The 12531-nt window shown below is 44.4% G+C and overlaps 2 protein-coding genes across 3 annotated transcripts in view; one reads left to right on the forward strand and one right to left on the reverse strand.

The window, feature by feature from the left end:
• The window catches only part of LOC116967240 (fumarylacetoacetate hydrolase domain-containing protein 2-like), a 44732-nt gene extending 43672 nt beyond the window's left edge, over nt 1-1060 (forward strand). For both annotated transcript variants that reach the window (XM_033013698.1, XM_033013697.1), the window contains exon 9: nt 734-1060. The gene's annotated coding sequence lies outside the window, so the exon portion shown is untranslated. The remainder of the gene's footprint in view (nt 1-733) is intronic.
• A 7474-nt stretch (nt 1061-8534) lies between these two features.
• Nucleotides 8535-12531, reverse strand: part of LOC116967239 (glycerol-3-phosphate acyltransferase 1, mitochondrial-like) — a 51166-nt gene continuing 47169 nt past the window's right edge. The window contains exon 14 of the mRNA XM_033013696.1: nt 8535-9047. Within this exon, the coding sequence (XP_032869587.1) occupies nt 8937-9047 (111 nt within the window). The 3' untranslated portion in view covers nt 8535-8936. The remainder of the gene's footprint in view (nt 9048-12531) is intronic.

Below are 12531 nucleotides of genomic sequence, written 5' to 3' on the forward strand. Positions count from 1 at the left end.
TCCGGTTCTTCCTCGTCCAGAGAAGCAACCTGTACCCGGCCACTGACACTCTACTCCGCCTAGCGGAGCTGGTCCTTACCCTCAATAACTTCTCGTTTGACTCCTCCCATTTCCTCCAAATACAAGGCTCACGCATGGGCCCCAGCTGCGCCTGCCTCTTTGTCGGGTACGTCGAACAATCCTTGTTCAATACGTACCAGGGCCCCATCCCCGACCTCTACCTCCGTTACATCGACGACTGCTTTGGTACCACCTCCTGCACCCACACACAACTGACTGACTTCATCCACTTCACCACTAACTTCCATCCGGCACTCAAATACACCTGGACCATTTCCGACACTTCACTACCATTCCTTGACCTCACAATCTCCATCGCAGGTGATAGACTTCTGTCCGACATCCACTATAAACCTATTGACTCCCATGGCTATCTGGACTACACTTCTTCCCACCCTGCTTCCTGTAAGGACTCCATCCCCTACTCCCAATTGCATCGTCAAGTTTGCAGGTCTCTGGTGCTGTGGGGCAGCAGCTTTATCAGCTGCTCCACTGTGCCACCCAAGTGACTTAAACAATCAGTTTGCAATTTTTTCCTAACGGTTTGAATGGGAAGGGAGGATCTATAAAGGATCTGGCAAAAAAGGCGTTAAAGATATCTACTCAAGTAAAATAACACGTAACCACGGTATTTCAGTGCAATTTTAAACTGAAATAACTTTTTATTTTGCAGGCTGATTTATGTGACAAGATGGAACAATCTAGTATGGAAAGAGGCCAGAACGTGGGAGGAAGTTGAGATGTGTAACTCGAGTTCGAGCTCTTGTCAGAGATCCAGCGATCTGACTGGATTCTTAAAGTGAAACATGCACTTTCACAAGCAATGAAACACGTTAAATAATGTGATTTGAAAGATTAATGATGCATGGTAAATTACATGATCACCTTGTTTACATCATTGTAATTACTGTGCCACTATGTACACACAGCTTTCATCAATGAACTTCCTAATTCACATCTGGTTTCATTCTTAATATAAAAACTCCATTATTCATTCCAACATTCGCTCAAATGTAAATGGAAGCAGGTGCAATGAAACTTCCTCATATGATTAAAAATATATATTCTGCACACAAAAATAGGTGATGTTGTGGATAGTGAGGAAGGTTGTCTAAGACCCTTGCAGCATATAGATCAGGTGAGAAGTTGGCAGAGTAATGGCAGATGGAGTGTAGTCCCAACAAACGTGAGGCGATGTATTTTGGGAAGTCATATCAGGGTGGGGCATACTAATAAATGATCGACTACTAAGGGATGTTAATGAACAGAAACCAAGGGATCCAAGTCCACTGTTCCCTGTGGCTACACTGGTCAATAGAGTGGTGGAGAAGGCAAATAGCATACTTGGCTTAATAGGTCAAGGCCCAGTGTAAAGCTCTGTGACTCTATGATGTTCCTGCTATAGAAGATGGTGCCTCAATAACAGATATTTTGAAAGAAAGTAAAACTAAGCCCCTTTCTGCCATGGAGATGACCACGGCACGACATAGCTGAAGGTTTTCAAGAAGGAACTGCAGATGCTGGAGATAGCTGAAGGTTTCCTCTGGTGCTCCAGTTTCTTCCCACATCCCAAAGACCTACAGGTGTGAAGGTTAAATGTTAGTTTAGAGATATAGCGCAGAACAGGGCCTTCGGCCCACCAGGTTTGTACCAACATGTGGTCCCTGCAAATTAACACTATCTTACACACACTCGGGACAATTTACCTTTATACCAAGCCAATTAACCTACAAACCTGTGCGGGGGGAAAAAACAAAGAGCTCGACGAAAACCCACGCAGGTTACGGTGAGAACGTACAAACTCTGTACTGACAGCACCCGTAGTCAGGATCGAACCTGGGTCCCTGGCGCTGTGAGGCAGCAACTCTAACGCTGCACCACATGGTAGTTAGCCTCTATAAAATTGTCCCTGGTGTGTACGGAATTAATTAGAAAGTGGGATAACAAACAACTCGTGTGAACGGGTGATTTATGATCGACGTGGACCAAAGGGCCTGTTTCCAGGCTGTGTCTCTAAATAAAATTAATCCAATTATAGAATAATTAAATGAATGCCATTAAATGCCATAAAAATGAATTCCAACCTTAGAATAAAGGGGAGGTCATTTAGACTGAGGTGAGAAAAAACCTTTTCACCCAGAGAGTTGTGAATTTGTGGAATTATCTGCCACAGAGGGCAGTGGAGACCAAGTCACTGGATGGATTTAAGAGAGAGTTAGATAGAGCTCTCGGGGCTAGTGGAGTCAAGGGATATGGGGAGAAGGCAGGCACAGGTTATTGATAGGGGATGATCAGCCATGATCACAATGAATGGTGGTGCTGGCTCGGAGGGCTGAATGGCCTCCTCCTGCACCTATTTTCTATGTCTATGTCTAATTTCTTACTTGGGTAGACTAAAAAAGATAGGGAATATAATGTTATGTTAACAAATAGAATAAGGAATATACCAAGATATATAGACATTTAAAATCATGAATAATCTCAGTAAATGGAAACGGTATGAAGTTAATTGGGAACCTTTTATTGCTACATCAAAAATCATTGTATTGTCAATAAAAAGTCACATTTGGAGAGAAAACTGAACAGTCACCTAACCTGCCCCCAAAGCCATTACCTTTTATCCAATGTATCAGAAATAAAAGTGCCAAATGAGTACATAGGTAAGTTCAACTGGTTCAAGTTTCATAGACATGCTGAAGATCTGTCCTGGACCCAGCACACTGATGCAATCATAAAGATAAGTCCATCAACACCTCGACCTCCATTAGAAAATTGAGGAGATTTAGGGAGGTCAATAAATACTTCATTAAACTTCTGCAAGTGTACCCGAGAGACTGGTTGCATCAGTGAATCAAACACCCAGGAACTAAGCAGATTTCAAAAAGTGGTCCTTCACAGGGTACTGACTTCCCCACCATTGAACGGGTCTGTAAGAGATGCCGTTTCAAAAATGCCGCCAGCATCATCCGGCGAGCCGGCATGGGGAGAAACCACCGAGAGGAAGAACAAAGGAGGATCCGGCGTGGGGGAACTGCCGAGAACTAAGGGGAATGTATTAAAAATGGTTTGTGTATAATGGAATAGTTTGTGACGTTGTCTGCGCTCTTCTTGTGGTGACTCTGCATTCCTTAGGTAGGCAAAACAAGAATATCACTGATTTGTCACGTGTGACAAAGTATCATTCATTCAAGGAACTACGCCACCCTGGCCACACTCATTTCACTCCTGCCATCGGGTAGAAGATACAGGAGTCTGAAAACTAACGTCCACGTTCAAGAACAGCTTCTTCCCAACGACCATCAGGCCAATGAATACCATGAACGCCAACCGAACTCCAAACTGCCTTCAATATACTAGAGACTTTGGGCTTTGGCTTTTTTGTACTGCATTGTGTATTTTATTTAGTCCATTAACCTTTTTGTTACATTGTTGACTTCAGTGTACACAGTTGAGTACATGACAAAAAACACTCTTGACTCAGACACTGCTGAACTTCACCATTTCATCACATTATTAGGCGGCACTTCTACTGGGTTTCCCATCGCTCACGTACAAACTGCTTCTCACAACTCTCACCACTAGATGGAACTTCATCAGAGATTGATCCCTGGGATGGCAGGGCTGTCATAGGAGGAAAGATTGAAAAGACTAGGAGGATGAGGGGGTTCTTATAGAAAAATATAAAATTATAAAAGGACTGGACAAGCTCGATGCAGGAACAATGTTCCCAATGTTGGGCGAGTCCAGAACCAGGTCTTAGAATAAAGGGGAGGTCATTTAAGACTGAGGTGAGAAAAAACGTTTTCACCCAGAGAGTTGTGAATTTATGGAAACCCCTGCCACACAGGGCAGTGGAGGCCAAATCACTGGATGTATTTAAGAGAGAGTTAGATAGAGCTCTAGAGGCTAGTGGAGTCAAGGGATATGGGGAGAAGGCAGGCTTGGGTTATTGATAGGGGACAATCAGCCATGATCACAATGAATGGCGGTGCTGGCTCGAAGGATCGAATGGCCTCCTCCTGCACCTATTTTCTATGTTGCTATGTAACTTCAAAGCTGCTGTTCCCATTTTACTTCAAATTTCTTTCAAAGCTTTGAAGGTAAATCATATCTTTTGTCTATTTTCACTGGCTCCTTTCTTTGAAAATGTCCCCAATTTCCTGCCAATAAAGCAAAAAGTTTTCAGAAACTTAAAAAGTTCTCTTCAATGCAAGTCTGTCAAACTGCATTTAAACTTCCCTCCTCTACCTCCCTTGGAACCAGATCAGAAGGAACAGCTGATAGGGACAAGGTTGACTTTTATCTGCGTCCAGTATCAACACAAGAAGACAAATATTGTGGCAATAGCAGCTTTTGTTTTGACTCATCAGTAAAATCTGCCCATTGCTTGCGTAACTATCCACAAAATGGCAAAAATAACTGGCAACTTGGCAGAATAAATGAAAATCCTGACTAAAATTGCATTTCAAAACGTGGAATTATTAAGGAGGATGCAGTTTACAACCTAATTTCCAAGTTGTGATGGTTCATTTATGGGTTACTTGAACAGAAACATAGAAAATAGGTGCAGGAGGAGGCCATTCGGCCCTTCGAGCCAGCACCACCATTCGTTGTGATCATGGCTGACGGCCTGAAACGTTGCCCATCTCCTTCGCTCCATAGATGCTGCTGCACCCGCTGAGTTTCTCCAGCATTTTTGTGTCCCCAATCAATAACCCGTTCCTGCCTTCTCCCCATATCTCTTGATTTCACTAGCCCCTACAGCAATAGTACAGCATAGGAAGGCAACAGGCATAGACAGTCAGAACCTTTGTCCCAGCATGGAAATATACAGCACTAGTGGGCATAGCTATAAGGTGAGAGAGAAAGTTTAATGGAGATGTGTTGGGTAATTTTTTGTTGCCTAGAGTAGATATTAAAAAAAAAATTGCATAGAGTAGTGATATAAAAACAAATATGTAATGTGGAGGCTTCATAAGGCACTGCTCAGACCGCATTTGGAATTGGCCTTTGAAATTCAAGTTGGTGATATGCAGAATACTGCCCTGCCAACTACTAATTCAGAAGGATTATGATGAGCAGTTTTGGGCCAGAATTTTAGACGATGGGCCGAACGGCCTAATTATGTTCCAAAAACATATGAACTTATGAATAGTGACGTCTAAGATGCTTTTAGATGGGCGTTGGGATATGCAGGGAATATGGATCATACACCGGCAGATGATATCAGTTTAACTTGCATCATGTTGACCATAAACATTGAACGCCAAAGTTTCTGTGCTGTACTATGAACAGGCCCTTCAGCCCATGATGTCCATGCCAAATGTAATGTCCAATGTGCTTCCACCACTACTTTGGCAGCATGTTCCAGGCACTTTGAAATAAACATTTGCCCCACATATCTTTAACCCTTCCTCCTCTCGTCTTGAATCTCTGCCCTCAAGTATTTGACGTGTCCTTTCCCACTCCCTCCTGTCCTCCCTGGTCATCTATTCCTTTGTCCACCTCACCTCTCCCCTGGTCTCCATCCACTCACCTGATTCCACCATCACCTACCTCCCTGCTCCTGCCCCATTCCTCCCACTCTTCTGTATACCGGCCACCTTTCCTCGTCCTCCCTCGGTCCTGATTCAGCGTCTCAAGCAGAAATTATTGCCTTATCCTTATTTACTTTTGCTCTGGTTTCATATTCTCCTCTTCCTTTTCACATCCATGCCTTGACTGTTTGATGAATTCTGAAGTTCTCCCCATCCTCAGCCTTACTGCTATTTTGCACCAAAACAGAAGGCAATCGTCTATTCTTCAGACTGATCAGAAAGCAGTTGTCAATGCATGTAATGCATGCATGGCCAAGATGCACCCGTTTAAATTTAGCCAACTGTCCATGTTCACCATAGATTCCCCATTCACAAGTTATCCCATTTTCTCATCCACTAGGGGCAGCTTTTCTTCTTTTTTTAAATTAAAAGAGGCCAATTAACCTAGAAGCCAGCACGTTTTTGGGATGTGGGAAGAAACCTGCGCAGTCATAGGGAGAATGTGCAAACTTTGCGGAGACAGTACCCGAGGTTAGGATCAAACCAGGGTGTCTGGCACTGAGAGGCAGTGGCTCTAGTTGCTGAGTCACTGTGCCACCCACTTCCCCAGTTCTACTCAATTCCCCACTAGTAGACATTCAGGGCTCGGAGGGGCCATAAAGGCGCACAAAACGTCAGGAGTTGAGCAGAAGTCATGTTTCAAACCTCAAACTGTCAAATGAGCCACAGTAAATAGAATATTTTTTAAGGCAAAACGTTTCCGTAAATTAAAGAACCCTGAAATAACATCTTTGATAGTGGACTAAAATCTTACCAAGCACTGAAGTCAGGCTGACTATCGGACGGGTAAAATTGAGTTTATTCCAACATTCCAGTATTAACCGTTCGAATGATCGGCGTGGGTGGGGTGGAAGCCGAGAAGGGAGAGGAACCATTGGAATTACATTGGACACATTGTAACTATACGGGCGCCCTTTACATGGTGACTCTTTGCATACTTTGTGTACGGAATGCAAAAGAATCTCACTGTGACATCTCACATGTGATAATAAAGTATCAATCATCTGTTCAAAACAGCCTGGATTTGTGATCCATGGAGATATATTGTAATGGCTCGCGTTCTAGGTGTGTCAGGCAAAATGTGACCACTAGGTGGCGCCGTACGATGGCTGCCTCGCCAACAGTCTGTCTGGTCCTTTACTTTTGTTGTTTTTAGTCTGTTGTTAAATGTGTTTTGTGCATCTTTAGTTTTGCATTATGTGGGGGGGGGGGTGGAGGCGGGAAACATTTTTAAAATCTCTTTCCTTGACGGAGATGCAACTTTTTCCGTATCGTATCTCCGTCCGCACTGCGGCCTAACATCGTGGAGCTTGCGGTCCCTTAGTCAGGGATCTCCAACCGCAGGAGCTTCGATCGCCCCGATGGTTCGACTGCCTCGATCACGGGAGAAAGGGAGGGAAAAAGATAATACATTATTGCCTCCCACCATAGTGTACTGTGGTAGATATTTATGTTAATTTTTATGTAGAAGTGTCTTGTTGATTTTTTGGTATACCTTTGTATGTTTTTACATACTTGACGAATAAATTAATTCCAATTCCAATTCGAATGTCTCATCAGCTTCCCATACTTGCACACAAAGAACATTTGACACTGAATGTAGAACAGGCCCTTCGACCCACAATATCCACAGAGCATGATGCCAAGTAAAACTAATCTTCTCTGCCTGCATGTGGACCATATCGTTCCAGGCCCTGAGCTCACGGAGAGATTGGGCAGTCTAGGACATTATTCATTGGTGTACAGGAGGATGAGGGATGGTTTTATAGAGATGCGTCTATAAAATCACGAGGAGATTGGATGGGGTAGATACACTGAGACTTTACCCAGAGTAGGGTGATCAAAACCAGAGGTCACAGGTTTAAGTTGAGAGGGGGAGCCTGAGGGGCAACTTTTTCCACACAGAACATTGCGGAATGTGGAACAAGCTGCCAGAGGAGGTAGTTGAGGCTGGTACAATAACATTTAAAAGACATTTGGACAGGTGCATGGATAGGAACGGTCTAGAGGGATATGGGGCAAATACGAGAAGGAGGGACTAGTGTAGATGGGGCATCTTGGCATCTCAGCGTGAACAAGTTGGGCCGAGGGGCTGTTTCTATAATCACCTCGTTCCAGGCACCTGCACCGACATTGAACATTTCCTGTGCAGACCAGATTTGACTTGGATGAGAAATCAAAAAGAATACATCAGTAAAATGAATTCCAATACAACCACCAGCTTTAACAGTAAAACTGATCAGTGATTGTATCAGTCCTTTCAAGAGCAGAAGATGGTTGCACGACTTCTCACTTTGATCATTTCCATGAAGACCGTGCATCGAGGTCTGGTTTTATTCATTATAATTCTCCGTGCTTTATTCAAACATTGAACGAGTACAAGGCAGCAAATTCAACCTCAGAAAATCAAAATTAATCAACACTCTCAAAATAAGGCTGTTTTTCCCAATTGCACAAAACAAATACTGAGGCTTGCACTGCATTTTTCACACATAGTCTCTGCCTATGATTCTCTCATGGTCAGCCGCCCTCCATACTGGCTGGAAAACTGCACGCGTCCTTACAACATAACCTTACTGAGACAGCGAAACATGGTCCCGACCCAGAACAACAGAGGAATGAGAGGAAAAACCATTTCACCCAGAGAGATGTGAATCTGTGGAATTTCACTGCCACAGAAGGCAGCGGAGGCCAATACACTGGATGTTTTCACGAGAGAGTTAAATATAGCTCTCAGGGTTAACGGAATCAAGGGATATGGGGAGAAAGCAGGAACGGGGTACTGATTTTAGATGATCAGCCATGATCATGTTGAATGGCGGTGCTGGCTCGAAGGGCCGAATGGCCTACTCCTGCACCTATTTTTCTAACAACTGTCCATTTCCCTCCCCAGATGCTGCCTGACCCAGAGTTTGTCCAGCAGTTTGATTTCTGCTACACCCACAATAACCATGTCCGTTCTTGAAACACATTGTGAGGGGTTTGGCTTTCGTGGAAGTACCAGTGCACTCTAGATACAAACTGAAGTCTCCCCTTTAAGAAATGATCCTGGGACAAACTTGTCATCTGACAGAATCCAACTGTTTGCATGGATATAGACACAACAAGCTGGAGTAACTCATCGAGTCAGGCCGCATCTCTGGAGACATGTTGGGCCAAGACCTGAAACATTGCCTATTCCTTTTCTCCTGACCCGCTGAATTACTCCAGCTTATTGTGTCTTATCTTCGGTTTTAACCAGCCTCTGCAGTTCCTTTCCACGCTGTTTGCAGGATGTACTCAACAGAATTGTTGAATATATTGTTGCAGCTTCAGTCCACTGTCAAGTTGCTGAAAAGTTTCACTGAGTTCCAGCAATGGTTCTCTCACTCCCGCCTCCACTTTGAAAACCTACAGGAGAAAGTAAACTATAAAAGTAGAAGATGCTGGAAACACTCAATAATTCTGGCAGTGTCTGTGGATAAAGAATCAGTTGATTGTAGATGAGACAAAGCTGGGTGGCAGTGTGAACTGTGAGAAGGATGCTGTGAGAATGCAGGGTGACTTGGACAGACAATAGACTATAGGTGCAGTAGGCCATTCGGCCCTTCGAGCCAGCACCGCCATTCAATGTGATCATGGCTGATCATTCCTAATCAGTACCCCGTTCCTGCCTTCTCCCCATATCCCCTGACTCTGCTATTTTTAAGAGCCCTATCTAGCTGTCTCTTGAAAGCATCCAGAGAACCTGCCTCCACCGCCCTCTGAGGCAGAGAATTCCACAGACTCACCACTCTCTGTGAGAAAAAGTGTTTCCTCGTCTCCATTCTAAATGGCTTACTCCTTATTCTTAGGTTGGGTGAGTTTGGGACAGGTTGAGTGAGTGGGCAGATGCATGGCAGATGTAGTTTAATGTGGATAAACGTGAGGTTATCCACATTTGGTAGCAAAAATAGGAAGGAAGATTATTATCTGAATGGTGTCAGGTTGGGAAAAGGGGAAGTAGAACGGGATCTGGGGGTCCTTGTTCGTCAGTCAATGAAAATAAGTATGCAGGTACAGCAGGCTGTGAAGAAAGCGAATGGCATGTTAGCCTTCATAACACGAGGAGTTGAGTATAGGAGCAAAGAGATCCTTCTGCAGTTGTACAGAGCCCTAGTGAGACCACACCTGGAGTATTGTGTGCAGTTTTGGTCTCCAAATTTGAGGAAGGACATTCTTGCTATTGAGGGAGCGCAGCGTAGGTTCACAAGGTTAATTCCCGGGATGGCGGGACTGTCATATGCTGAGAGAATAGAGTGGCTGGGCTTGTATACTCTGGAGTTTAGAAGGATGAGAGGGGATCTTATTGAAACATATAAGATTATTAAGGGTTTGGACATGCTAGAGGCAGGAAACATGTTCCCAATGTTGGGGGAGTCCAGAACCAGGGGCCACAGTTTAAGAATAAGGGGCAAGCCGTTTAGTACGGAGATGAGGAAACACTTTTTCACACAGAGAGTTGTGAGTCTGTGGAATTCTCTGCCTCAGAGGGCAGTGGAGGCCGGTACTTTCAAGAGAGAGCTAGATAGGGCTCTTGAAGATAGCGGAGTCGGGGGATATGGGGAGAAGGCAGGAATGGGGTACTGATTGTGGATGATCAGCCATGATCATTTGAATGGCGGTGCTGGCTTGAAAGGCCGTATGGCCTACTCCTGCACCTATTGTCTATTGATGTTTCTGACCCAAGACCCTTCATCGTTTCAATGTTTTCCGAATCATTCACCGATTTTCTTTCCACAGATGCTGCCTGACCAGCATTTCCCATTTATATTTCAGATTTTCTGCATCTGCAGTTCTTTCATGTTCAGACGTTATGTATCCATCACATGTACAAAATGCAGCTCTGGTACAGAACATATCAAGGCATTACCTAATGTGAAAAATGGAACAGAAATTCAACTGAAACCAAAACTAAAGCAGGGTTCAACTTCAAATGTACAGTCCAATAGGCACATTTGAAACTATTTCTGTTCAACCACACAGCATTCAAGGAAAATTAAACGACAAAACCTCTCATTTTTCCATGTCGGAGCTCAGCTTGATTTCACTCTTGTGGGCAACAGGCAGTTATTGTCTCCTCACAAAATGCTGGAGTAAGACTTTTGAACTCAGCGGCTCAGGTAGCATCTCTGGAGAACATGGATAGATAATATTTTCGCTGAGTTATTCCAGCACTCTGTGTCTTTTTTGGTACAAGCTGTCGATGACCTGTTTGTTCTGCAGGGGTCGGTGTTGGGTCCACTACTTTTCATGTTATATGTTATTGATCTGGATGATGGATTTGATGGCTTTGTGGCCATGTTAGCGGATGATGGGTTGAGGGGCAGGTAGTGTTAAGGAAGCAGGGAGTCTTTAGAAGGGCCTCGACACATTAGGAGCGGGGACAAAATAGTGGCAGATGGAATACAATGTAGAAAAGTGCGCAGTCATGCACTTTGGTGGAAGGAATAACGGAATAGACTAATTTCTATATGGGCCAAAGATTCAGAAACCGGAGGTGCAAAGGAACTTGGGACTGCTGGTGCAGAATTCACAGAAGTTAATTTGCAGGTAGAATCGGTAGTAAGGAAGACAAATACACTGTTAGCATTCATTTCGAGAGGACTAGAATATAAAATGAAGGATGTCATACTGAGGCTTTACAAGGTGCTGGCCAGAACACATTTGGAGTATTGTGAGCAGTTTTGTGCCCCATACCTGAGAAAGGATGTGTTGGCATTGGACAGGGTCCAGAGGTTTACTAGAATCATCGCAGGGATTATAGGGTTCGCATGCGATGAGCGTTTGACGGCATTGGGCCTGTACCCGCTAGAAGTTTAGAAGGATGAGGGGGATCTCATTGAAACTTACCGAATAGTGATGGAACTCGGTAGAGTGGATGTGGAGAGGGTGTTTCCAGTCGTGGGAGAGGCCAGGACCAGAATAAAAGTGGAGATGAGGAGGAATCTCTTCATCCAGAAGGTGATGAATCTGTGGAATTCATTGACGCAGATGGCTGTGGAGGCCAAGTGGTTGGGTATTTTTAAAGTCGAGATCAATAGGTTGTTGATTAGTAAGAGGGCATCATGGAGGAGGCAGGAGAATGGGGTTGAGAGGGGAAAATTGATCAGTCAGGACTAGAGACAAATGACCTAATTCTGCTCCTGTGTCCTATAATCTTATGATCTCAACCAGCATCTGCAGTTCCTTGTGTCTCCAGGTAATGTTTAGTGACTGTACTGTAATTCACACACGTTGAGCAAGTCGGTGCTGGCAACGTGGCCAAACTCAATGATGCAGTGAAGCTCAGACAACCCTGTGCCCAGTTGTTCAGACATGCTGTCGGCTCATCATCTGTGGAGAAAAGGGATAGGTGACGCTTCTGGTCGGGACCAGTCTGAAGAAGAGTCCCGACCTAAAATATCACCGAAGATAGACACAAAAAGCTGGAGTAACTCAGCGAGTAAAGGGCCTGTCCCACTTTCATGACCTAATTCACAACCTTTTTTACTCGTGGACATTTTTCATCATGTTGAATAAACACTCCGACCTACACGAGTACCCACGACTAGCATCACGGCCTGCTACGGCCTACCTACGACCTCGTGACGACCATGCTGCGAGTATGAGTCAAGGGCAAACTCGGCAGAGGTCGTGAATTAGGTCGTGAAAGTGGGACAGGCCCTTCAGGGAACACCTCTGGAGAAAAGGAATAGGTGACGAATCGGTGACGTTTAGGGTCAAGACCATTCTTCCAACTGAGAGTCAGGGGAAAGGGAAACGAGAGATATAAACAGTGATGTAGAGAGATATGGAACAAATGAATGAAAGATATGCAAAAATGTAAGGATGATAAAGGGAACAGGCTGTGGGC

This window comes from Amblyraja radiata, chromosome 39 (genome assembly GCF_010909765.2).
Source record: "Amblyraja radiata isolate CabotCenter1 chromosome 39, sAmbRad1.1.pri, whole genome shotgun sequence".
NCBI lineage: Eukaryota > Metazoa > Chordata > Chondrichthyes > Rajiformes > Rajidae > Amblyraja > Amblyraja radiata.